The following is a 25,442-nucleotide window of genomic DNA, read 5'->3' as shown; positions in this document are numbered from 1 at the left end:
CCTTGGGTCATAGACTATGAGCTATAAGTATATTGGTCTTTTTATACTGGGAATCAGGAGTTATTTTAGTGATCATCTTGTTTCTTATTTATTTTTGTCCTGATTGTGCCCTGAGCAATTTTATGACTGAATAAAAACAAATAAAATCAACATAAATTGAAAAATCGTCCTAAATAATCGTGATCTCAATTTCAGTCACAATAATCGTGATTATTATTTTCGTCATAATCGAGCAGCCCTAATAAAAAGTTTTCCTTAAAAGAAAAAAAATCCTCGAGTTTTTTTTTACCAAAAAGCTTTTTTTTATTTCAGTATCAAAAAGAAAGTTCACAGTGAAGGACGGAGCTCTCCTCCGCAGGAGCGAGGACCGATCTCAAGAGTTTTTCACCCGTCAGGGAAAACGGGACGGGAACGCCTGAAGAGGGAGCATCCATCCGACTCGCACGCACGACTCAGCTTTATTTAAAAATACGCCAAACGACTCCGGTTTAAAAGGAAGCGTCCGTCAGCAGCGGGGAACGTGGCTGAAACCAATAAAAACGAGACACAATTACTGCTCTGAGGTTGTTTTTCTCTGCACAGGATGATAAAAATATTTATTATTACTTAGAAAATCTGATGATGGAGGTTTGGTCCGAAGCGTTTTCCTCAGCAGGCGGCTGATTAACAGCTTTAACGCTTCGTGTCCGAGTTCATCTGACACGCAAGTCTCACGTTTTAACGTAGAAATGTAAACAATGTAAACGTTTGTGCTTTAGACTTCTTAGAAAGGGTGGAAATTATTGTTCCGGCAAATAAAACGTATTCCGAGTCCGCGGCCGACTCATTTCATCACAAATCTAAAAATGAGGTCATTTTACGTGTTAAAACTGCTGCGTTTCACACGTTTCCATGGCAACACCATACTAACAGAAGAACAGCATAAATAAAAACAAACGAGGAGGAAATGAACCAGAACATTCGCTGATTCGGATCTAAAGCTGCTGCTGCTCCGTGGAAGAAAATCCCAGATCGTGTTAAAATGTGACGAGTCGTCGAGCGTCGGCGGAAACAGACGTTCAGCAGAGCGAGACGATCGACGGCTCTCGTCAGGCACCGGTTCTTATTTACAGAAACACCAGCAGAGCTGCTCGTGTCAGGAAAGTGGAGAGGCCCAACTCGTCCCCGCTGAGAGGAACCGACCCGACGGGTCCCGGATCATCAGGAATACTCCGGAGCCGAGGTACAGACGTCTGTTTCAGCCGCCGCTGAATCGCTGCTCTACGAGTCCCTCAGGGTCCACCAGGAAACGTGTCCTTGGTAAAGTCCAGTTTCACTCCGAGTCGGACAGAACAATGATCTCATCCGGGTCGCACTGAGTCGCCACGTTGACCTGGAGACGCAGAGTCAGCACAACCTTTAGAATGACCTGTGATGTCACCGTTTCATCGCTGCTGTTTAACCCTCCCACTGTCCTAAGGGGAGGTCCACGTGGCAGGGATGAGGTGGTGCTCTCTCCTCACCCCTGCCACGTGGACCCAAGGGATAAACCATCAACCGTGCTCCAAGGTCAACTTTCCTGGCGGGGTCACATCCATTAGGACAGTGGGAGGGTTAAATCCGTAAATAAATTAGGATTATTATGAAATAACAATCATTAATTATCTAATTTAACGGTTTCTGCACCTTGTTTTTCTTTGGGGGCGGGGTCAGCTGGGGGCTGCAGATCAGCTGAGAGGGTGTGGAGGCGTCCTGAGGAGAGCTGCAGCTAATGACGCCCATGTCCAGAGGGATGTCGGCGTCGCTGAGGAAGAGGAGGAAGCACGTTAATAAAGAGAGTAAAGGTGTGTGTGTGTGTGTGTGTGTGCTGGGGATAGCGTGGGCTCTCAGCTGTCTCTCCCGAGTCACGCAGCCTCGCTCTCATGCTGACATCGAATAAAACAAACGTGTTCCTCCAGCGGAAGCCTCTCCTCTGAGCAGGAGTCGGAGCGGCGGAGGCTACGGGAGTTAGTGACCAGAAACGAGGGTCAAACCTACGATCCTCTGGGACTGAACACCTCCCGCTGGCGCCGTTCCAACGCACCGATTTGGTTTTACTCAACGCAACATTCCTCAGTGATTAAAGATTCGATCGAATTCACAAAAACTTTCAATGTTGATTTCAGGAGAATTTAAGGAAAAAAGATGTTTAAAATCTTCAGGTTTAAACAAACGTGTAATCTGATTACTGTAGCTGCCCAACATCCTGCTACGTATGTACTACCACACACACACATGTGCATGTGTGTGTGTGTATGTGTGTGGGTGCTTGCATGTGCATGTATGTGTGTGTATGTGTGTGAGTAGGTGTGTGTGCGTGTGAGGGTGCATGTGTGTGTGTGTGCATGCGCATGTGTATGGATGTGTATATGCGTGTGAGGGTGCATGTGTGTGTATGTGTGTATATGTTTGTGTGTGTGTGTGTGTGTGTGCATGCGTGTGCATGTGTGTGTGTGTATGTGTGTGGGTGCATGCATGTGCATGTATGTGTGTGTGTATGTGTGTGAGTGCGTGTGTGTGCGTGTGAGGGTGCATGTGTGTGTGTGTGTGTGTGTGTATGTTTGTGAGTTTGTGTGCGTGTGTGTATGTGTGTGTGCATGTGTGTGTGTGTGGGTGCATGCACGTGCATGTGTGTGTGTGGGTGCATGCACGTGCATGTGTGTGTGTGTGTGGGTGCATGCACGTGCATGTGTGTGTGTGTGTGTGAGTGCGTGTGTGTGCATGTGAGGGTGCATGCACGTGCATGTGTGTGTGTGTGTATGTGTGTGAGTTTGTGTGTGTGTGTGTGTGTGTGTGTGTGTGTGTGTGTGAGCGCTCCACTCACCTGTCGTAACTGATTTTTAGTCTCAGGTTTCTGGGAGTCTCGGCCATGTTTTCCTCTCGTTTCCTCTTCTGGCTCCTCGTGGTTCTGGGGCTGGGGGGCGGAGACTCGCTGGTCTTCGGTGTTCCTCGCTCAGGTGAAGGATCCCCGTTAACGGCTGCTGGGACGGCCAACTTCTTATTATTCACCTGGTTTTCTTTTATGATCACCACCGACAGCTGATTCGACGCGGCGAGCTTCTTTAAGTTTGCTGTTGTCCCGTTGGACAACGTCTGCCGAGTGTCCGACTGAACGAGCTCTGATTGGCCGGGGCTGTCTCTGGGAGACGGGACGCTGGACATCTGTGTTTCCTCAGAGACGGGACTTTCGCTGGTGAGCGGCTCCATCTCAGCCCTCGGGCTTCCATCGCCGCCTGCTGGAGCACTTCCTGTCTGCTCGTACGTCTGATCCTCCTTGTCGTCCTCGCATGACTGACCTGCCTCGTTAGCATTCTCCTCCTCTTCCTCCTCCTCATCGTCATCTAAAGGAAACATCAGTAAAGTTAAGATTAAAATAAAAACAAACCAGTTTGTGCTGGTTGGACTGGAGCTTCTTACTGGTGTCAGAACTTCTAATTTTGATGATTTAATCTTTAAACCGAGCTAATCTGGATTAACGACACCGGGTCGTGACCTCTCCACGGGTCAGCAGATTATAATCTCCCGTTTGGAACTGTTATGGAAAAATTCATGTCTATTAATTCTTGATCATGGACTCAACCAACTGAATGTAAATGTATCGCTCTGTGCCTCTCTGCATGCCCACTCGTCCAGAACTCACACACACACACACACACACACACACACACACACACACACACACACACACACACATTGATAAATCCATGACAGGAACCGAGTCGAGTTTACATCAAATCTGAGAAATCTCACAAACAGTTTTAATCCCAGATTTAATCTGACCTGCGGCAGCCTGCTGAGTGCTGGCCTGGATCTCCTCCTCTATGTCAGGGTCTGATGATTCATCCTCCTCCTCGTCCTCCTCCTCCTCCTCCACGCCGTTCGCCTGACTCGTCTGTTTTCCTTCTTCTGGTTTCTGATCATGGAAGTAAAAGAAGTAGAGTCGGAGCGCAGATGTTAACTCCTGGAACTGTTTTGATGCTTCCTGTTTTATCCTCGGATAAAAAGGTATATAAAACAGCATTCCGGACCAGCAGGAAGGGAACATTCCGCCTCGCTGATGCGCCGGGATTTTTCCTTCACCTCTTTCTCTTTCCCGTTTTTCTCCAGTCTCCGGATTCTCTCCTGCTCCTCTGTGTCGTCCTGTTTCACGGCGTACTTTTTGATGACATCATCCAGACGAGACAAAGCCACTTCCCTGTTGGACCGTAGCTTCTTCAGCAGAGACAGGTCGGACAGAGCCGGGTCGTCAGCTTCCACCGGAGGAGGAGAGATGAGAGGATTAGGCACAAACATGGATGAATGAATGAAAGTATTCAGCGTGAACGCGGAGCTGGAGCCTCACCGGGCTTGTAGGCGTCGGTGAGACGCGAGCCGAAGTTGTAGACGAGGTCGAGGTGTCTCCGCTCCTGCAGGAGGCTGCCCGTGTCCCTGAAGGCCTCCTGGGCGATCTGACTCACCTGTTTCCGGTTCAAACACAGGTTGTGGCGCTCGTTGACGCGCACCACCAGCTGCCGGATGTCGTGATAATCCGGAGGGTTGCTACGAGCCTCGGGACTGTTGATGAAGCGCTCGATCTGACAGGAAGCAGGAACACATCCTACGTAAACGCTAATCCACCCGCTGGAATGACACCGAAAGAGAAGAACTCACCTTCCGGTTGATCTCAGGGAAGCGAGTCGTGTTGAACTTGATCTTCTGCTCGATCACTCGCCCCGTCAGCGTGTTGCAGCCCTTCAGCTCACACAGCTTCTCGTAAATCTTCATCATCTGGAAACAGACGTTAAAAAAAAAAAAGTCACCCGTCGTCCCACCGGAGATGCAACGTTCCGGGTTTAATCTGCCGCTCAGCCGACCTTCCGCTTGAGTTTGTGCTCCTGGATGTACGTGGAGTCTTCCGTCTCCATGTCGTCTAAAGTCAGCTCGGCCTGCTGCAGCCGGCTGATCTCATCGTTGTACGACTTCAGCAGGTTCTCCAGGTGTGCGATCTGGAAATCAGAGCGAGTAAAACCATAAGGGGGGGGGGTTCTGCTGAAAGGAAATCAGCTTTTCGGCTCATTTTACTGCAAATAAGTGAGAAAAAGTTCAAACAAGCAGGATTAAAGCCTTCAGAGATAAACACTCACCTGTTTCCTTAACGCTCTCTTAGCCTTCCGCTGCGCTTCTTCACTCTCCTCCTTGACCTCCTGACCTCCTGACGTCGAGGCTCGTTCTGCGGCTGGTTTCCCCTCCTCCTCCTCCTCCACTTTAGTTTTACTCTGGAGTGAATCGGGAGCAGACCGGGTGGCACCCGACGTCGATGCAGAAGGCTCCGCCTGGCTGAGGGCCGGCCTCTTCTTGACGCTGTGCTGCTTGAGCACGGTGCACAGTTCATTAATGTAGACGAATGTTTTGGAGCTGTTGGCCTGAGCGCGGGTCAGACATCGTCCCAGCGTGTTCCTGAACTCCACGGAGGACAGGAACTCAGCGCTGGCCTTGGCGTGCTTGGTCTGGAGGAAGGTTAAGACCTCTGGGCAGTCCTTAGTGAGAGACGTGCAGTGCTCCAAAAACTGGAGAAAAGGCAGAAAGGAACCTGATGAAGCGTTTGGTGAATCTGGTTTTGTTAGAGAATAAAACTATATACATATATATATATATATATACATATATATATATATATATATATATATATATATATATATATATACATATATATATATATATATATATATATATATATATATATATATATAAACTCACCACACTGAACAGCTTCTGGTTCTCTGCCTGCAGAGCGTTTACGCTCTTCCTGTTGGAAGCAAAAGGAGAGTGGACGATGTGTGTGGGAGCCTGCTGCTGACGGCGGGCTGGAGAGACGTTACTGGTTTGTCGCTTGGAGGAGGAGGAGGTGGCAGAGGAACACGCAGGTTCATCATCTTCAAGCACAATGATCTGATCTGCCAATGAGGCAGGAGCCACCGCCATCCCAAGTTCAGCTTGTTTCTGTTTATAAAACCCAAACGAGATGAAGGAGATCAGCAGAGCGGCGAGTTTATCATCGATAACGGTTAGGAAGTGACAGAGTTCTCTGTAAACCTCTAGAGTTGTATGGAGGTCGTTTGTTAATATCTCTGGTGATTTAAACCCTTTTAGCATATTTAAGAGAACGTGTGACGTTTCGGCTGTTTATATTCAACGCTGGTCCGCTTCCTTGCTTGGTGCAGCTCTCTTTAGGGTGCAAAACAAAAGTGTAGTTCTGAGACCCGATGAAGGAGGTGGCCTCAAAAGGTTGCAGCTTTGAGGCCCACACCCTCCTGTTATCAGACTTGCATTGCATTCTGGGATGTGAGTGAAAACGTAAACAACAACAACAGCTGCAGCATCTCACAACAAGCCACATATAGAGGATCTACTTCACTCGTGTTGATCAGAAGACTGGATTTGTCAGCTCTGACTCAGAAAATGTTCAAATTATTTATAAACAGATAAATAAAATATATTTATGTAATTGTGTAAATAAGGTTTGCTGAAGGTTTTTTGGTTTATAAACAGACTTCAGACTAAAGAGCAGATAAAACATCTCAGAACTTTTACAAGGTTTTTAATTCAGTAAAATAACGATTATTTGTTGTCGTCTTCCTCCGCTTATCCGGGTCGCGAGGGCAGCATCCCAACTAGGGAGCTCCAGACCGTCCTCTCTCCAGCCGCCTCCACCAGCTCCTCTGGCAGGACCCCAAGGCGTTCCCGGACCAGATTAGAGATGTAAACTCTCCAACGTGTCCTGGGTCGACCCGGGGGTCTCCTGCCAGCAGGACGTGCCTGAAACACCTCCCCAGGGAGGCGTCCAGGAGACATCCTGACCAGATGCCCAAGCCACCTCAGCTGGCTCCTTTCGATCCGGAGGAGCAGCGGTTCTACTCCGAGTCCCTCCCGAATGTCCGAGCTCCTCACCCTATCTCTAAGGCTGAGCCCGGCCACCCTACGGAGGAAACTCATTTCGGCCGCTTGTATCCGTGATCTCGTTCTTTCGGTCATTACCCAAAGCTCATGACCATAGGTGAGGATTGGGACGTAGATCGACCGGTAAATCGAGAGCCTGGCTTTCTGGCTCAGCTCCCTCTTCACCACGACAGATCGGCTCAGCGTCCGCATCACTGCAGATGCCGAACCAATCCGCCTGTCGATCTCCCGATCCCTCCTACCCTCACTCGTGAACAAGACCCCGAGATACTTAAACTCCTCCACTTGAGGTAGGACCTCTCCCCCGACCCGGAGTTGGCAAGCCACCCTTTCCCTATGATTATTAATAATAATATTTATATTTAGTCATAATTCAATTAATGTATCTCTAACTTCCCAGCATCTTACAGTAGTGATTTAAATATTCATAAACATTACATCAAAACAAAATACTTGTATGTCTCATAAAAGTAGATTATGTCCATTTCAGTTTCACTCTCAGGCATTTTGAAAACATTAAAATAAAATTAGACATTCCAAAGATTTCAAACGTTTGTGTGTAGAAATAATGTTGATGTCATATTTAGCCTAAATGTAGATGTTAAAACATAATCACCCTAACCCAATCATAATACATAAATGCTTTAAAGAATAATTTATTATAAAGTATTGGATTATTTGGGATTATTTTAGTAGAAACAAACATTTCTAATTAAGGACCTCTTAGGAAACGAGAATTAGCTTTTAATAACAACATTTTTCTGTGCTTTGCTTTAATAGTAAAACACTGTCGCTGTTAACTAAAACATCAAAGCACATGTTGTTAAACACGTTAACTTACATTCCCGCGAAATTATTAGCTTTAAAGGACAGAAACGAAACTGAAACGCCAGTAAACCTGAGATAATTCTGATCTTGTGTTAAAATAGATAAGAGCTACAGACAGTTGACCACAAATACCAAAAACACTTACCTCTTGTTTAAGAGCAGTTCGATGAGAAAATAAAGAACATTTGCGGGTTACAACGCAGCTGGTTAGCTGATGTTAGCATTAGCAACAAGTAATCATGTTTATTTTTATGGTTAACACGAAAATTGGTCTTAGTCTGTTTGTTTTGGATAATAAACAAAATAAACTATTGTTTAATTCTAGTTTTAACCCAATGAGGCTTCCTGTTTACTCACAAAAAGCTTCTAGACTTAGCTAAATTGTTAACTCGCGACCCGCTAAACTCCGACGCACGTAGTTGACTCTGGTTGGTCAAAAGACACGTTGGGATGAGTAAAGCCTTCTGTCATTGGACAAAAGGAATGTGTCTTTTTCTCTGGTTTATTTTCTGGTTAACTTTTTTTTTACCGCCACCTGCTGGAAACATGTATGACGATAGAGGTCTCCAAGAAGTTTGTTTTCCACGCCGAATTTCTACAAGTTAAAATAAATGCAAGCGTTTAAGTGGAATATTTCTACAAATTATAAAGCAGATGACAACAGAGACCAAAACTTGCTTTTCATGCAGAATTTCCTGCAGAATTTTAATTACATCTTTCTCATTAAATGTTTTAGTCCTGAATGTCTCAACTGAAATGTCTGTGGTGTTTATTTTCAGCTACAAACATATTTGTGTCAGCTTGTGCAAAACTTCCTTAAATTTATGCAAACATTCTAGTCAGGCTCTGACACAAGGCAGCTGCTGTTTAAACAATTCTGCAGGAGATGCACAACAAACTAATTTATGTGTTTTTAAAGGCTACACTGCTTTTTAATTTGTTGAAATATTCCAGAAGTGTTGGTTTATATTATTAAATATCAGTGGCGCCATTAATTCTAATGGTACTTGTTTGTTATTGAATTTACTTTTCTAGTTGGCACAATTCATCTCCTAGAAGGTTTTATTGAGGTAAAACATCTTTAATCAGATGAACTAAATTGGTGTTTTAAATTTCTAAACTCACTTAAAGTTATTTACATAAAATTAAAACTACAATCACAATTCCTATAATTAACATAAATACTAATTTATCACAAATATGCCTATTGGATCATTCCTAATCCCACAAGTTTATCATATTGAAAAAAACAAATTTCATATCTTCTATCTATGTGAATTGCTACTAAAATGGATTTTTTTTCTTCACAAAGATCAGAATTAGATGCTTGTTCCCCATAAAAGTCTTTATTTTAGTGAAGTTTCCACCAACACAACCCCTGACTCATAACTATGCAGAATTATACACAAAAGACTTTTCAGACTTACAAAAGTCACATTTCATTAGAAGTTATGGAGAATTTTAAATTAATTTTACTGTCTCCAATAAATTGAGATTTCTTGTCCAAATAAATATTTTTTTCTGGTATTAAGTTCAGAACAAAAATAATAATTAAATCGTTTTAACATGTTTAAAATGAAAATGATATTAAAAACTACATTATTTTAAACTTAAAGAGCAAGTCACCCCCAAATCAACTTTTTTCCCCTGATAAACTATATAAATGCGTGTCTAATCATGCTGCAGACACGTGTAGTCAATAAATTTGCACTTTAGTGCATTTTAGTTCAAATTTTAATTTTCTGCCTAAAACCGTCAGTGTTGTGCCGTTGTCAGGTAAAAACTCTGCACTGCATTTGAATTTAAATCTGCCATCACTATTGGCTAAGAGGTACCCAAGAATGTTAGCTGGTACCATATGATGTCACAATGTCATTGTGAGCCTGTGTGTGTATTTTATTAGTGGCTCCGCCCTCTCGGTCTGCTAGGCAACAGCATTTGTTGCATTTTTCAAACAGGAAGTGGGAGTGGAGCAATGCTCTGGTAGGGGGTGACTTGCTCTTTAATAAAAGCTTCTAAGAAGTTTTTTCAATTTGTAACAAAATCATTAAATAAAAGATAATTTTATTTATAAAAGAGCTTTGTCACTTTTAACGTGAAACCGTCACGTCGGTATTTACATAAAACAGGATAATTCCAGGGAATTCTCCCGGATTCATCTGCAACACAAAACAGTGAAAAATCCAGCTGATCCACGTTTAGACTCATCACCACGCTGGCTGAAGGAACAGAATATTTATCCGAGCTTTAAGCTGAAAAGCTGCAGAGAAGTCACGGAAAACTTAAATCCAGTCGTCTTCTGTTAACTTTATTTCTGCTTCTGTGAGGAAAAAGAGGGAAAAGTTATAAACATTAAAACAAAAAGTGAAGATGTTTTAGTTTCAAACCCGACGCTCCTTACCTTGTCCTGTCCATCTGTTTTATCTGAGCCTAAATAATAAAAAAGGACACAAAAGTCAGGCAAAAATACAAAAACTGGATTTAAAGAGCTAAAAGATGATTTTTGCAGCCTTAAGGGATTAAATTCCTGTATTTAATAATCTATATTATTCCCACCTGATCCAGTAAGGGTCCAGGACACAAACTTGATGAGTCCGTAGAGAACCAGAGCCACGCCCACCATCGCCATAGAGTCCTCAATGGAGGGAGAGCTGAACCCTGAGGGGAACAGATTAACGCCTAAATTACTTTCGTTTCCTGATTCATTCAGACATCAAAACTGATTCTGCTGTAATCATTTAATCCCTGAATAACATATCTGACTTTTTAGGAAACGATTGTAAAAAATTTTACTTTTTCCCTTTTATTTTCAGACCCTCAAAAACCAAAATTTCCATGTTAATCTAAGATATTTTCCGTTACTCCCAGATTACCGATGATGTTGAGGCTCACGCTGGCCCGCCGTGTTCCTCCCGGATGGACAGCCACACAGGTGACCTCCCCTCCGCGTCCCAGGTCCAGTCTGGACGTGTCCAGCTCCAGCCGGGAGCTCTGGCTGAAGGTGCCGTCCCAGGCCTGCTTGTGGCCCGACATGCTGCCTGTTCCCAGGGATCTGCTCTTCCCATCAGCACCTTTAAACTCCCAGCTCAGCTCCAGGGAGAGGGGGGCGAAGCCGGAGGCTTCACACTGGACGCTTATCGTCTGACCGGGAACAGCGAGGGGCAGAGGGGACGGGTAGAGAGAGAGGGACGGAGGTTCTGAGGAGAAGACAGGAACAAAAGTGTTAATATCAGGTTTATTAGAGAATTTAGAATAAATCAGATTAGCCTTTTCAATTTTCTCCTCACCTACTATCTCCAGCTCTATGGCCACCTGAGCCAGCAGGTACGGCAGGTAAACGGTGCAGATGTATGTCCCTGAGTGACGGACTTTAGCCTCCTGCAGGATCAGAGAAGCATTTCCTCTTGTGTGCAAACCTTCAAAGTCCAGAGTGGCTCCTTCTTCCCGAGTTTCAGCCAAACGGTCCGTTTTCCCGTCGTAAGCCAGAACAAGTCGGCCGTCACCTCTGGTCTGGTACCGCCACTCCACGGCAAAACCCGTCGCAGTCAGAGGGGAGGAGGGGTCGGCCCAGAAGCCACAGTCCAACGTAACCGGCTCCCCGAGTCTGGAGCTCGCTGACATGGTTTTACTGGTGACGCTCAGGACCACTGAGGAACCAGAAACAAGTAAAACACAGGTCAGGATATGTTTTAATCAGATTTGATCAAAGTAAAAACTCTTTACCATCATGGTCTTTGGTTCCTGTCGGAGCTCGAGTGATCGCAGAAACTCCCAGCTGCTCGTCGAGGCCCTGGAAGGAAGCTGAGAACCAGTCAGCCTGCAGGTAAATGGGACTGAGCGCTGATTCTGTCAGCGACGTGACCCATCTGAGGCTGGAGGGCTGCGGCAGGAAGGGGTTGATCTCACACTGGGGCTTCTGGATGGAGCCTCTGGGGGGGTTCAGAGAGTGGTGGCAGAGAGTTGCTGCAGGGTCTGAGGTCAGAGGGGGCGGGATGTAAACAGGAAGTTACACACAGGTAATTCTGACCCAGATCCAGGTGAACTTGTGGCTGTGTGTCAGATTAAATCAGACCCACCTGTGATAACGTAGACCCTGCTGGGGCTGATGTCAGAGGGAACGTGATGGGAGTCGGTGTGACTCTGTGCATCAGTTCTGACATGAAGAAGGGATTTCTCCTGCATCGTTGCTCCAGTTAAACCTCCTCCTCGACCCACTTTCTCCTGCACAAGCCAGCACTCCATCACAGGACAGCTGCTGCTGCTGCAGGCTTCAGGCAGGACAAGAAACAGCGACAGGGCAGAGCACGACAACGCCTTTATCATCATTTTAATATAAGATCTACAGAAAAACTTAAATTAGTTTAAGTTTAATTGTGTGTATTAAATATTTTAATGATTTATAAATAATAAAAGGAGCGATAAAAACTGAAAGTAAATATCAGCATTAAATTAAGCTGCAGACGCTCAAAGCTGAGGTTTAAAAAGAAAAGTGAAAACTCCTGATCTGTTCAGCCAAACAAACAAAAATCAGTTTTAACAACTTTAAGTCAGACCTAGTACGATTCATGTCTGTATTTTATTATAAACCTCACCACAGGTTATTTATGTATTTAGTTTATCTCAATAAAATTACTTAAACATCAGTAAAGACATCAGTTTGGCAGAAAATTAGATTAAACTGTTGATTTCCATGAGCTTTGTGCCAGACTCCATTTATAAAAATGCTTTTTCTTAGATACATTGAAATATAAATAAATTACATTAAACTAAAACACAATTTACGATGTTCTACCTCGTTTGGAGGCTTTGAACTGAATCCGGCAAAAATATGGACAAAATAAAAGCAAATATTATGATATTTTTCATTGACAAATGTTTAAGTTTAGCAATTTTTAACCCACCTAGCCTCATTTGCTAGTAACACAGCTGCATTTAGGTACAGCTCGTATTTATGTGCAGATCAACTAGCTTAATGAAGACACATACAGTTATTGTGTGACTAAAGTTGTTAGTTTATTTCCTGTTTATTCATATAATATCTATGTCTATGGTTTATTCATGGAGCTAAAGCGAACTTAGCATGATTAGCTAACTTACCTTGGACGAAGGCGGCAACGGAGAGCAGTCTACAAATGGAAGAAAAATCCGTCATGGTTGTTTCTGATCTCTTAGCTCTCAAGTCTTTAGTTCGGCGTCAACACGAACATTAAAAAGTGTTGTTCTGGTCTGGTTTTCCCCCACAAACCCAGCATTTTACTTTCATTTTCACATCTGTTGTTTAGTAGCTCGACAAACATAAATTTAAGGATTATTGTTGATCAAAAAAAACTCAACTGTCTTATCATTAAAGTAAAATTACAAATTTAAAGAACAAGTAAAAACAAACAACAAAATTTTAACTTTTTTTAACCAAATTCGGACATTAAGGAGTTCCCCCATTTTGTCCACTAGATGGCGCCACAGACCAAACAGTTTAAGCGGCCCGCATTATATGTGTAATGAAAGTGTGTGTGTATGTGTGTGTGTGTGTGTGTGTGAATCATATTAGTAATTCTAAAAACATGAAATTAGTTTCTTTTACCCTAAGCAGGCCGTGTGTATCTTATGGTAATGATCAGGTGGTACCAGAGTGTTTCAGAACCTGCTGATTTACTGATTTATGGGATTTTCACCCACAACCATCTCTAGGGTCTAGACTGGTGAAAAACGAGGAAAACAGCCACTGAGGAGCAGAAGTGTGAATACAAGTGTTTATGGGGTCAGAGGAGAATGCCCTCACCCTACTCCTTTACTCTCCCAGGGTCATGTGGAGCAGGTGTCCATCCAGCAGTCACCAGGCAGACACAGGGGACACCGGACATGTCTCCAGTCTCTCACAGGGACACTTTTTACTTTAATTAAACAGAATCTAAAACTTTAACATCAGGTTTGAATGTTTATGTTTATTCTGCTAAAAGATGAAAATCTTTGAATGAACTTTGATGTTCTCTGGGATGAAGATCACGTTTCTGTAGATGTCAGGACTGATCGAAGTGATCCTTTTTCCTGAAGGTAAACAAACTCATTTTTAACCAGTTCTCTGAGCAAACCGCTAGACAAGGCCATCTGCCCGACAGAATCCCAGCTGCAGACGTTAGCAGGGGACAAGAACATCTGTATAATAAAGCAAAAGGCTGCAGCGGTCCGGTCTGTGGACTCGGGTACGAGACAATAATATAAATAATAAATAACCCTAACCAGTGACGTTCAGTCTAAAGTAGCAGAAGTCACATTCATGCCTTTTAGTTTTTTTACTTAATTTGCTCCAAAGAAAAATGCTAAACTATTGATAAGAAAACGAATCATTTTCAAACCAAAGACAGTTTCAGTGTGCAGTTTTAACCTGAAGGTGGCGCTCTAACCCTGTAAATGACTTCTACAAAGACATGAATCAGATTTACAGACATGTAGAAACTTTATAAACAGTTTAAAACATCTATTTTAACTAGTCTATACTTATATTTATTTATGCAACATCAAGGCAAAGTATTTATTTATATTTTACACTATGTGATGAAGCTTTTCCTGTAAATAGACATGTTTACATTAATGATCTGCTACAGAGGTTCCTGGTGTGTGTTAGTGTGTTTATAATGTAAAACAGCTGTAGGTCCACGCTCCTGTTTAACACTAATGTCTGAATCCTGTATAAACTCTTAGACTTTGCTTTAACTCTGATTATTTGTGAGTTTATGTTTACTTCATGAAGAGAAAAAGTTCTCGATGAAACAAAGTTGATGAGTTTGTTTGTCTGACAGAACCAAACCTTCCAGCTGGACATCAGATTATTAAACACCAAAAACCATCAAAGCAAACTTTCACTTTCGTTTACAACCTTCCAGAACAAATTCTACCTAGAGTTTAGTGACGTTTAGATCACGTTCTGCTCTTCCTGAATTCCTATTGGTTGAGAGGGAATGACGTTCTGCGGTTCTCTGAGGTCCAGCTCAGTCAGACACCAGCGGCTCTAGAGGAGAGGGATGGTTCTCTCTCAGGGATTCAACATTAAATGTAAACATAAAAACACAGTGAAGATGTTTCTGGCCTTCGGGGTTCTCCTCCTGACGCACAACCTGGAGGCGGGTGAGTTTGTAGTTTTATCATCAAATAACTTTATTTCTAGATTTTATTGTTAAAGGTTTAGCAGGAATGTGTTCAGCTGCACTGAGTGTTGGTGTTAAGATTGTATTTATTTATAATTTATCTCTTAAAACATTGATAACATATTTGTTTCGCCACAGTGACTCATTCACTGCAATACTTCTACACGACTTCATCTGGAGTCAACAACTTTCCAGAGTTTGTGACTGTGGGTCTGGTAGACGGACAGCAGATTAGCTATTATGACAGCAACGTTAAAAGAGAGGTTCCCAAGCAGGACTGGATGGAGAAGAATGAAGGTGCTGATTACTGGGAGGGACAGACCCAGATCTCCATTGGTGCTGAGCAGACCCACAAAGCTAACGTCCAGATTGCCAAGCAGCGCTTCAACCAGACTGGAGGTGAGTTATTAACAATCATTCACCAACATCTGCGACAATAAACATCAAACTGCAGTCACACACACACACACACACACACACACACACACACACACACACACACACCGTTATAAATATGCATTCTCTTTTGTTAGTTTTTATGTTTTTAATTGCGTTAAACAGGTAATATTTGTTCTTTAGCTCTAAAGAGACGATCGTTCTGTTATATTTAATATTTAGTGTGAAAACATCTGTCCAGCTGTGATAATAAACAGAAACGAACCTTTTATCTCTGAGAGGATTCAGACCAGTTTTCTGCTCCGTCATCTCCTCAGTAATAAACTAGTTTATAAACTAGATATTAGTTATAATTAACACACATCTGGTGCAGAAACATCCGCTCTTCTGTCTGAAACTGAAGTAGGACGAAATAAATCAGGATCATTTCTTTATTTGAAGTTTTATTTCTGATTCTCCTGATGAGATGTGACTCGTGTAGAAAACAGAAACGTGTTAGTTTTGATTATCTTGTCTTAAAACTGATTTCACAACCATCTGTAGAGCTCCGAGGTCCGAATGATGATTTAAACTAACCAGGTGGAGTTAACCTGGTTAAACCCTAACATCCTGAAGCTGCTGATCAAGCAGCTTTTTTACTTCCTGTAAACAATCAGAATCAAGGAGTAGAAAGAAAATCTGCTTCAATAATTATGAGTTTATTATAACCTTTGTCATGTTAAATAATAAATAATCTGATAATTTATTTAGTTAATGTGCTGCAGATGTGACCTATTAAAACATGAAAGTTTCAGCTTCATTACTGATGTAATCTGATTATTTTAAACGTTAAGAAAGGAGAAATAAATCCAGTTAATCCAGGATTTTTATTGTAAAACTGTGAGTTTAATTTTCTGTCCATTTATTGTTATCCAGGTTAAATTCTCAATATATTGTGATATTGATTTTAGGCCATATCGCCCAGCCCTAAGATCAGGTGAAACATCCTCACTGACAGGAAGTGAACAGGAGGTCAGATCGGAGCTGCTGCTAGGAACCTCCATGATGGCGTGAGCGTGAGCCGTCCTTTAGAGGATGTTTAGATTTAACCTCTGCAGGATAAAAACAGCAAACATCACCTTAATCTCCACATCAGCTGGTGAAACGTTCTTTACTCAGCCCTTAGAAGCTCTGGGATTTATTTAAACTTTATTTATAAAACATGGAGTCAGTTTCTGCTGACGGGAACGTTGGCATGAGGCCAGCAGGAGAGAAACGCTGAGAAAACCTGATGAACAGGTGAGTCTGTTGTTCACCTGAGCGACGGCGGCATCTTCAGGTGGATGGCCTCGTTTCTGATCAGGAGCCACAAACAGCTGCAGGTGTTTAACATCTACTGGTGGTCAGATCATCTGGTGACAGCAGCTACCTGCAACAGGTGCTGGTGGGTTTCACCTTCAGGAGCTTCTAAATAAACCAGGAAGTAAAAAACACCTTCATGTGATACCTGGTGGATGTAAATATATAACTCTCATGAGCTGATTTAGAGATTCATTTATTATCAAACCAGATAAATAAAATTATTTTAGCTAAAGGATGAAATTCAGGATTAATTTTATTTTTCATATTTATTTTTCACCACGGAGTTAAAATCAAACTAAACTTGATTTAAAGGAATTAAAATCAGATGAAAAGCCAGAAACAAACTCCCAGCTGATCCACAAGCAGCCAAAAATCACACGGAGGTTTTTATTTCTCCACTTATTGAATCAAGTCTAAAATAATCTGATCTTCTGCTTCATGAACCAGACCGGTCTGTGGATTAAATTCTTCATATTAGAATAAAAGCAGCATTTTCAGATTAAACTAGATTAAAACATGCAGGATGTTTTTGTCAGATTTACTAAACTTTAAGTTTCAGCTCTCTTAAGAATTGTTGTCTCTGCACCACATGCAGGTCACCTTTACAGGTAACACACCTGCAGAGCTTTAAGCTCCGCCCACCTGCACTAATGTGTAATATGAAATAAACCACCAGAGAGCAAAAACCATCAATGTGCTGAAGTTTTTACACAACCTGAAAATTTAAAATCAACAAAACGTCACAAACAACAATCGAGATAATATAGTAATCCTGTACAGGTAGAGGGGGCGGGGCCTCAGCAGGTTAAATCCAGGTGTATTTCTGACTCATATTAAAAGTATTTATTTTAGTACATTTACATTCTTTACTGTAGAAGATCTGGACTCAGATTCTTACTCCATGTTCAGGTTTTCCACAAATCTTTAATCTTTCTGATATTTGATGGTTTTTAATCTGCGTCTTTCTTCTGGTGTAGACGTTGTTTTCCCCACACTGAGAACCTGTTTTTCATTTCAAACAAGTCCTGAATGAAAATATTGAATTAAGAAACTGGATCCCTTCTTGTCTGAAGAGCGTTCACAACCCTTAGGAATTCTGAACCATCAGACGGGATTTCTTTAACGCCATCAGGAATAATTCTGTGGTAGAAGGTCTGAAACTTTGACTCTAATTGTGATTTGATGTTCACTCATTCACCAACGGTTCCGTTTGTACTGTAAAACATCCCAGAGGAAGTTTGGGGTTAATCAGCTGATGATGGAGTTCAGACATTAATGATGATTCATAAAAATATGAAGAACATTCGTGTCTTTATAAAGAATCTGTCATGATACAAACACAAGTTTATCTACCTGAAACTTGTTTTATGTTCTTTTACACAAACTGCAGCTTTAACAACATAATTATGTTTTATTTTTACACCTTAAACCAGTTAAATGTGTTTTATAGCCGCTGTGACCTCGTTGTTCACATGTAAATATTTTATTCAGGAGCTTCATTTAAACAAACGTGTTCAGAATAAACATGAAATAGTAAATTATTACTAAAAGTCTCAGACAGAGAAGGAAAAACACATCAGAGGAGTTTTAGTAAATTGTGTGTGTGTGTGTGTGTTAAAGTTGTGGTTTTAATTTTTAAGTCTTATTTAGGAGTCTCACACTGATTCTGTCTCTCAGGTGTTCACATTTTCCAGTACATGTACGGCTGTGAGTGGGACGATGAGACTGGAGAGGTTAAAGGTTATAGTCAGTATGGTTATGATGGAGAAGATTTCATAGTCCTGGACCTGAAGTCAGAGTCATGGATCGCTCCAACACCACAGGCTGTCATCACCAAAAACAAGTGGGACCATGACAAAGGTCTCATGGCTGGAGAAAAGAACTACCTGAACCAGATTTGTCCGGAGTGGCTGAAGAAGCACGTGAAAAATGGGAGGAGCTCTCTGATGAGGACAGGTAGAATCACTACTGCGTTTATTTTATTGAATAATAATTCTTATGTGTTACTAAACTGAACAAAGTACCACAATACTTTATTTTCTCACTTTCTCTCATGCTGTCTGTTCTCTCCTTTCATCTCTTGGCTTGAATGCAGACGTTTGTGTTCTTATTGCATATAAACTGATAAAGACCACATCACTAGCATGTAGTTAGTAGTCAGACAGAAACTATAACCTACTTGTGTTTTCTCCCCAGTTCTCCCCTCAGTCTCCCTCCTCCGGAAGTCTCCCTCCTCTCCAGTCTCCTGCCACGCTACAGGTTTCCACCCAGACAGAGCTGAGATGTTCTGGAGGAAAGATGGAGAGGAGATCCACGAGGGTGTGGATAAAGGAGAGATCCTCCCCAACAACGATGGAACCTTCCAGATGAGCGTTGATCTTTCACCTGTTCCTGCTGAAGACCTGGAGAAGTATGAGTGTGTGTTTCAGCTCTCTGGAGTGAAGGATGACCTCGTTACCAGACTGGAGGAACCAAAGATCAGAACCAATGAAGGTAAAACTAAAAATCAGCATGAAGACAAAAACCATTAAACATGTTAGATTAGTGCAGTGGTTCCCGATTAATTCCTTTGAAGCCACCCCCCAGGATGCATTTTCTGTTTGTTGCCACATTTGCAGGAAATAATGCAGACATAAATGATTCTGAATCATGGAAGAAGAGTCGATTATAGTGGATTGCCGTGCGATCTGACGACATAAGATCGTTAAGGATTATAAAGTGATGACGATCTACCAAAGCTCGGAGATCGTAGAACCGTCTGTCTGCGTTCTGTCACCTGTTCCGTTATTTCTACTGGCACACGTTTTTCTCTAGCCGCCGTCTGCCAGTCTGCTTCTGTCGGAAGGACGGACACACCAACGAACCAATCAGAGCAAGTTGAAGTCAGCTTCCTGGTTTGTTTAGCTGGGGTGCTCAGGAGAAAATAATCTAATAACGATACGTTAAGATGCAGACGCAAACGATGATGAATCTTTGAAGAAGCACGCCATACTCGATAATAGCGTGTAGCCGCTAGCCTTAGCCGCCAGCTTGTGCCGTCTCTAAGAGGTCATAAGTGTATTCTCACACGTCTGCTCGATCAGGGAACCCCTGGGTCAAAGGTCAGCTCTAAACGTTGTGTTTGGCTTTGTGGCTTTTATTATTTAGGGACGTTTGTGTGTGTTTTAGTGAACCTTGTCACCGTGGCCGCTAGGGCTGCACAATATATCGTAAATATATCGTTATCCCGATATCAGCATGCACGATATGCAATAACGCAAAGAACAGATAAATATCGCCATGAATGGTCAGCTCAAATGTTTACTAAACATAATTTATTCCGTCAATCAAACGGTAGCATGATGTTTTTTTTAACAAATCAAATAGAGCTCTTCACCCATTTGGCCAATTGGGTGGGTTCTCATCAGGGGCGTGTCCAGGGAGTGGCCTGGGGTAGCACATGCCACCCTTGGAATCTGATTGGCCACCCCAGGTGCCACCACACTAATTTACCTTTAAAGAGGCTTTTCATTGTCCACAAAAGGCTTGGAGGTAAAACAAAAAAAAAACATAACCATTGGTGCCACCCATGCACAAAGTTGTGCCTCACGTGGGCCACCCCATTTTAAAAGATCTGGACACGCCACTGGTTCTCATAGGTTAGATGCCCGCCCCCGAGGCGGATGGCACTTAATTTTGACGGTTAGCGAACACCTGAGTTAGGTTTGTTCTGCTCTTTATGCTGATTCTGCTTTTCCCGGGATCCTCTGATCGCCTTTTCTTGTTCATTTTCTTTTCCCCTTTCCTCACAACTTTTGCTTTTCTCATTTTTATGAGCTTTTAATTTGTTTGATTTTGATTATTTTTGTTCCTGAGTTAAGTTTTTATTTATCGCAAGTAATATCGACATCGCAATATTAATCACTGTTATCGAATATCGCGGGTTTTCCTAATATCGTCTCTAGTGGCCGCCGACCGGTGCTTTGTGTACGCCATGAGGAGATAATAAAAGTCCCACAGGGCAGGTTAGTGGAAAGGTGTGCAGGTAGCTGGTTAGTGAAGGAGATCCATCAGCTGGGTAGGCTGTTATATAATCCTAATCCAGGACCCATTATGAACTTTTTGACCTAAATTAAAGACAAGAATTGGACGTGTCCTGCAGGTTTTCAGTGTTTTTAAAGATGTTGTTAACATCTGGAGAGCATGTTTCTCCCATAGCCTGAGATGTTGAATGAGGAAACTGATTTATTTTGACTTTATTAAATCTTCTTTAATGTTTAACATGTTTTGCACGTTGACATTGTTCTTAGAGCTGCTGTGGAGAGTTTTTCAGCGATGGTGTGTTGTGTCAGACATGTTTCTGATTTTAAGAAAAGCAAACATCTTCTATTTATCGATGAAAACGAATCCAGATGAAACAGTCGTGATGCATGGAGATGTCGGATCGAATCGTGAGACTAGTGAAGATTCACAACTGAATGAGGACCAAAGTGAACGAGCTCAGAGCTTCAGAACTGAGAGAAAACAAAAATAAACATCAACATCGCAACTATAAAAGTCTTCTCTGTTGTAAATAATTACCTGTTAGTCCCATGGATGTTAAGTTCTTGGCTATTCTTGCTTTTTCAACAGGAAATTACACGACATACATCATCATCATTGCTGCTGCTCTGGTGGTTCTTATCGCCGTCATCGCTGTGATCGGCTTCATTATCTACAAGAGGAAGAGCGGTGAGAAACAAAAACATCTTTTCTTTTCAATTCAGTTTAAAAATACTTCAATAATCCACGAGAGATATCAAGTATTTTTGTTTTATATTTCTGTATTTAATCTTTGGCTTGTTAGGGTTAGTTAAACCATTTCAGTCGTTTAAACCAAGCAATGAGAGCAACTCAATTTAATGAGAAATAAAATGTTTTTGCAATTTCAAACTAACAGGAGAAACTGTTTTTATTTTTGCAGCCAAGCGTCCTCCATCTCGTAAGTAAAACTTGTCTTAATCTCACATTTTTCTGATCTGCAGTTAATCCTGTACTTTAAAATCTATCTGTAGTAAAATGGTTTCAAACAACACATGGTTTAGTACTTATCACACCTCTGGCTCGTAGTTTCCTGTTCAGCTCACTTCAGTTTTCTAATCTCTACAATATTCAAGATCTGGTGAAGGAACCACCTGATGAGTTAGTTGTATCTGTAAAACCACGTTTTATTTATAGTTAATATTTAAATCCCACTCCAGTGTTGTACTAGACAGTTTTCTAACAGCTCCATAGGATGTTGGACGTGTCAGCAGAAGAGGATAACTGAGTCCATGACCCAAACCAAGACGAGCAAATCCAACATTTCAGATTATTTTCATGAATGATTCGTCATTTTGACCTTACAGCCGTAGAGAAGACAGAGGTGGAGGAGGAGAAGATGCTTCCTACCGTCTGAGCGACACGATGAGGAGGATGGAGATGCTTCGGTGAGTCGGTTCATATGTTAAATAAAGCAGCTTTATTATTTAAATGAAAATGAGAAATAAATGAATATTTCTTTCTTAAACAGAACATTTCTGTCCTGTAAAAAAATGACTTTCAGCAGATTTTTCTTACAACTGAGAAACAGCTGCTTAGTTGGAATTTGTTAATTATTAAAATGTTTTCAGAATTATTAACATCAGCAGGAAAATGTACATAACTCAAAATGAACATTTAGACAAGCTGCTAAACTAAAGTTTATAAAATGATTGGAACAAATAAAAATGGTGTTTGTGATTCAAAAAGCATCAGAAGCCAAATATTTAAATATCTGCTTTATAAGTCTCATCTCATCAAGATCACTAATGACCTACTCATTGCTGCTGATTCTGGTTTAATCTCTATTCTCATTCTCCTCGATCTGAGTGCGGCCTTTGACACCATTTCTCATTCCATCCTCCTCAATAGACTCTTTTCCTTAGGCATCACTCACACCCCCCTCCGCTGGTTTCAATCTTACCTTACTGGCCGCACTCAGTTCATCCAGTTAAAATCCTTTACCTCAGAACCCTCCCCAGTCAAGTCAGGTGTGCCCCAGGGCTCTGTCCTGGGGCCCCTCCTCTTCATAGTATATCTCCTCCCTATCGGCAAAATCTTCCGCAAATTCAATATCCAGTTTCACTGCTTTGCGGATGACACCCAGCTCTACATTTCCAGTAAGCCCAACTCAACTCTCCCACCATCCTCCCTTACACTCTGCCTCTCTGAAATCAAATCATGGTTCACCTCTAATTTCCTCAAACTCAACGGCAATAAAACTGAACTTCTTCTTGTTGGCACTAACTCCACCCTCTCAACATCTGACAGCTTTTCTTTAACTATTGACAGCACCATAGTCTCCCCCTCACCTCACGTCAAGAGTCTGGGTGTCATTCTCGACAGCTCACTTTCTTTTCAGGCTCACATTAATAACTTAATTCGGTCAGCATACTTCCATCTACGTTCCATAAACCGTCTCCGCCCCTCCCTTACCCCTCACCCTGACGCCATTCTCGTCCACAGCCTCGTCACCTCCCGTCTCGACTATTGCAATTCACTTCTTTATGGTCTCCCCAACAAACTCCTTCACAAACTGCAACTGGTCCAGAATTCAGCAGCCCGTATTATCACCAGAACCCCTTCCTTTCACCACATCACCCCGGTTCTCCAGCAGCTTCACTGGCTCCCAGTTAAATTCAGGTCCATCTTCAAAATTCTCCTTCATACCTTCAAAGCAATCCATAACCTCTCTCCTCCATATATCTCAGACCTTATAAGTATTCACACCCCGTCCCGTTCTCTCAGATCTTCTTCCTCCATCCGTCTTGCGGTTCCTTCTGCCCGTCTCGCTACCATGGGGAGCAGAGCTTTCAGCCGCTCTGCTCCTCGACTCTGGAACTCACTCCCCCCACACATCAGGAACATCGACAGTTTTACCCTTTTCAAATCAAGACTCAAAACACACATGTTTAAATCTGCCTATGACCTCTGATTTTATTGAACTGTTTCTCTCTTTGTTTTTTCTTGTTTGGGTTTTATTATTGTTTTATTGTATTTTATCACGTGTTTTCTGTAAAGTGACCTTGGGTGTCCTGAAAGGCTCTTTTAAATAAAATGTATTATTATTATTATTATTATTAAGTATTACAGGTTTTAAACGTCCTGTTAAGCTTTATTAAAAGCTAAACGTTTTTTTCATCTGTTTTATCTTTTCAGGTTTATGGATGGAAGGTTTGCACTGAAATGAGGAAAAACACACACCTTCAAACACTGGATCACAGATTTGGCAACAGCTGGAAATGTTTCATTCTTATCAGCTTGAAATTAAAGGTTTCATTAAAATTAAAAGGACAAGCATGACTGGTATGACTAAATTAACTAGTCGATTTGATTTTTCTCTGGTAAAATATTTAAATGTGGAAACATAAAATGTTTTTTTAAAGATTCAAAAGACAAAATTATCATAATTTGTTTCAGTCAGAATAATAATTTAATCATTTTTAACAAATCCAAACTATACAGACTGTTTTCCTGGTGTTGGGTTTTTCTAATCTGTACATTTGTGGCTGATAAATATTGATAATTTATGATGTTGCAAACACACACACACACACACACACACACACACACAAATACTATTTGTAGATGTTTTCCTCTACAAAGTAACATCAATAAAGTGTTTATATTTCTAATTAAAGCCACAGTAAAGGTTCATCTTTGTTGATTAGAAGCTGGCCGGTTAGCTCTAACAATGTTGGGCAGGAAATTATTCTGATTCATTTGTTAACCTAATTTCCAGGGAATCCTCAGTCACACAAATCATACAATAATAATAAATTAAACCTACATTATTCTGAAAGAGCAGTAAAACAGATGGGGTTACATTGAATATTTAGTTAATTTCATAAAATCTGAAAACAATTTATTTTAACTGCATTTTGTTGTGAATGACTTATTTTATGCTTCTTTTATATGATCTTGTTTGTTTTCATGGGTTTATTTAATCTGATTTATAATCTTAGGTTTTGGTTAAGGATTTTTTGTGGATTAGAATTTATTATTTAGAAAATATGGGATGCGTGGCTTTTTTCTTTATTATAGGACAATAAGAGGTTAAACAGTTATGCTGTATTTGACTTCTTGATTTTTCTCAGACAATGAATATCAACAAGATGAATTAGTTTGTGTGTAATTTTATTTTTTTGCTCCTAAATAAAATCCCTAAAATCCAGATTTTTGTGTGTGTTCATAACTCGACTTAAATACACAACTGACACTAAATACTGCCAAGTAGTATCCGTGTATTTTTGCTTGTTCTTTTCAACAAAAGAATATGGATCGCCTAAAACATTTATAAGAAAGTGATTTCTCTACTTTTTCTGTAGAGTTTTAGATTTGATTTGAATAGGCACCATGATTTGATTTGTTTGCTTTTGTATCCTGAATATAAACCTTCAGAATAGTTCAGTTTCTGAGTGAAACTTCACAGCAACAAACTCAGAGCAAATTGCGATCGAGCCTTCAGACATTTTTGTGATTATTTAGCAAATACTTTTGTCCAAAGTGAATTTAAAGTGTGAAAATTTACCAAAATGTAAATTTTACTATCATGAAAATCACAAATGTTGGCAGTAATACGAGTGAGGAAATGTTCATTTTAATTTAAACAGCACAATTCACAAGTAACGTGTGTAATTAGTTCAGATGTAGTAAAATTATAATCTGTAAATGAGAAAAAAATGTTACCCCTCCACCACAACTAACTTCCATCTAAGGGCTTGTAACACTTTTTAAATGAAA

At 41.3% G+C, this 25,442-nt stretch overlaps 3 protein-coding genes across 3 annotated transcripts; 1 reads left to right on the top strand and 2 right to left on the bottom strand.

The window, feature by feature from the left end:
- Window positions 1-1,090: 1,090 nt before the first annotated feature.
- daxx (death-domain associated protein) lies at window positions 1,091-8,067 on the bottom strand. Its single transcript, XM_015974014.3, has 11 exons — window positions 7,928-8,067; window positions 5,755-5,997; window positions 5,142-5,564; window positions 4,872-5,003; window positions 4,669-4,785; window positions 4,361-4,592; window positions 4,099-4,268; window positions 3,799-3,931; window positions 2,843-3,359; window positions 1,666-1,783; window positions 1,091-1,372 (listed from the first exon to the last, which is right to left on the bottom strand). Exons 2-11 carry the CDS (start codon window positions 5,977-5,979, stop codon window positions 1,313-1,315), a joined length of 2,127 nt encoding a protein of 708 aa, XP_015829500.3. The 5' UTR covers window positions 5,980-5,997; window positions 7,928-8,067; the 3' UTR covers window positions 1,091-1,312.
- Window positions 8,068-9,904: 1,837 nt separating this feature from the next.
- tapbp.1 (TAP binding protein (tapasin), tandem duplicate 1) lies at window positions 9,905-13,065 on the bottom strand. The gene is made up of 8 exons (XM_015974015.3): window positions 12,880-13,065; window positions 11,859-12,050; window positions 11,506-11,754; window positions 11,070-11,429; window positions 10,656-10,979; window positions 10,339-10,440; window positions 10,184-10,212; window positions 9,905-10,102 (listed from the first exon to the last, which is right to left on the bottom strand). Exons 1-8 carry the CDS (start codon window positions 12,932-12,934, stop codon window positions 10,091-10,093), a joined length of 1,323 nt encoding a protein of 440 aa, XP_015829501.3. The 5' UTR covers window positions 12,935-13,065; the 3' UTR covers window positions 9,905-10,090.
- Window positions 13,066-14,745: 1,680 nt separating this feature from the next.
- Window positions 14,746-23,998, top strand: LOC107394856 (major histocompatibility complex class I-related gene protein). Its single transcript, XM_015974016.3, has 8 exons — window positions 14,746-14,904; window positions 15,063-15,323; window positions 18,339-18,617; window positions 18,858-19,154; window positions 21,273-21,371; window positions 21,604-21,621; window positions 22,028-22,108; window positions 23,859-23,998. The coding sequence occupies exons 1-7, from the start codon at window positions 14,802-14,804 to the stop codon at window positions 22,075-22,077; spliced, it is 1,107 nt and encodes a 368-aa protein (XP_015829502.3). The 5' UTR covers window positions 14,746-14,801; the 3' UTR covers window positions 22,078-22,108; window positions 23,859-23,998.
- Window positions 23,999-25,442: the final 1,444 nt, after the last annotated feature.

This window comes from Nothobranchius furzeri, chromosome 19 (genome assembly GCF_043380555.1).
Source record: "Nothobranchius furzeri strain GRZ-AD chromosome 19, NfurGRZ-RIMD1, whole genome shotgun sequence".
In the NCBI taxonomy this organism is placed as follows: domain Eukaryota; kingdom Metazoa; phylum Chordata; class Actinopteri; order Cyprinodontiformes; family Nothobranchiidae; genus Nothobranchius; species Nothobranchius furzeri.
This window is presented reverse-complemented; position numbering and strand designations above follow the sequence as displayed.

What these genes read in the sequence shown, in the direction of transcription:
- tapbp.1 (XM_015974015.3), bottom strand. Translation starts at nt 12,934, where the DNA reads ATGACGGATTTTTCTTCCATTTGTAGACTGCTCTCCGTTGCCGCCTTC. An exon ending in CAGGGTCTACGTTATCACAG is followed by an intron (nt 11,755 to 11,858) that starts GTGGGTCTGATT and finishes CTCTGACCTCAG; the next exon opens with ACCCTGCAGCAACTCTCTGC. An exon ending in CGTGAGCCTCAACATCATCG is followed by an intron (nt 10,441 to 10,655) that starts GTAATCTGGGAG and finishes TGTTCCCCTCAG; the next exon opens with GGTTCAGCTCTCCCTCCATT.
- daxx (XM_015974014.3), bottom strand. Translation starts at nt 5,979, where the DNA reads ATGGCGGTGGCTCCTGCCTCATTGGCAGATCAGATCATTGTGCTTGAA. An exon ending in AAAACGGGAAAGAGAAAGAG is followed by an intron (nt 3,932 to 4,098) that starts GTGAAGGAAAAA and finishes TTCCATGATCAG; the next exon opens with AAACCAGAAGAAGGAAAACA. An exon ending in CGCCCCCAAAGAAAAACAAG is followed by an intron (nt 1,373 to 1,665) that starts GTGCAGAAACCG and finishes CTGCGTCTCCAG; the next exon opens with GTCAACGTGGCGACTCAGTG.
- LOC107394856 (XM_015974016.3), top strand. Translation starts at nt 14,802, where the DNA reads ATGGTTCTCTCTCAGGGATTCAACATTAAATGTAAACATAAAAACACA. An exon ending in GACGCACAACCTGGAGGCGG is followed by an intron (nt 14,905 to 15,062) that starts GTGAGTTTGTAG and finishes GTTTCGCCACAG; the next exon opens with TGACTCATTCACTGCAATAC. An exon ending in AAAGATCAGAACCAATGAAG is followed by an intron (nt 19,155 to 21,272) that starts GTAAAACTAAAA and finishes CTTTTTCAACAG; the next exon opens with GAAATTACACGACATACATC.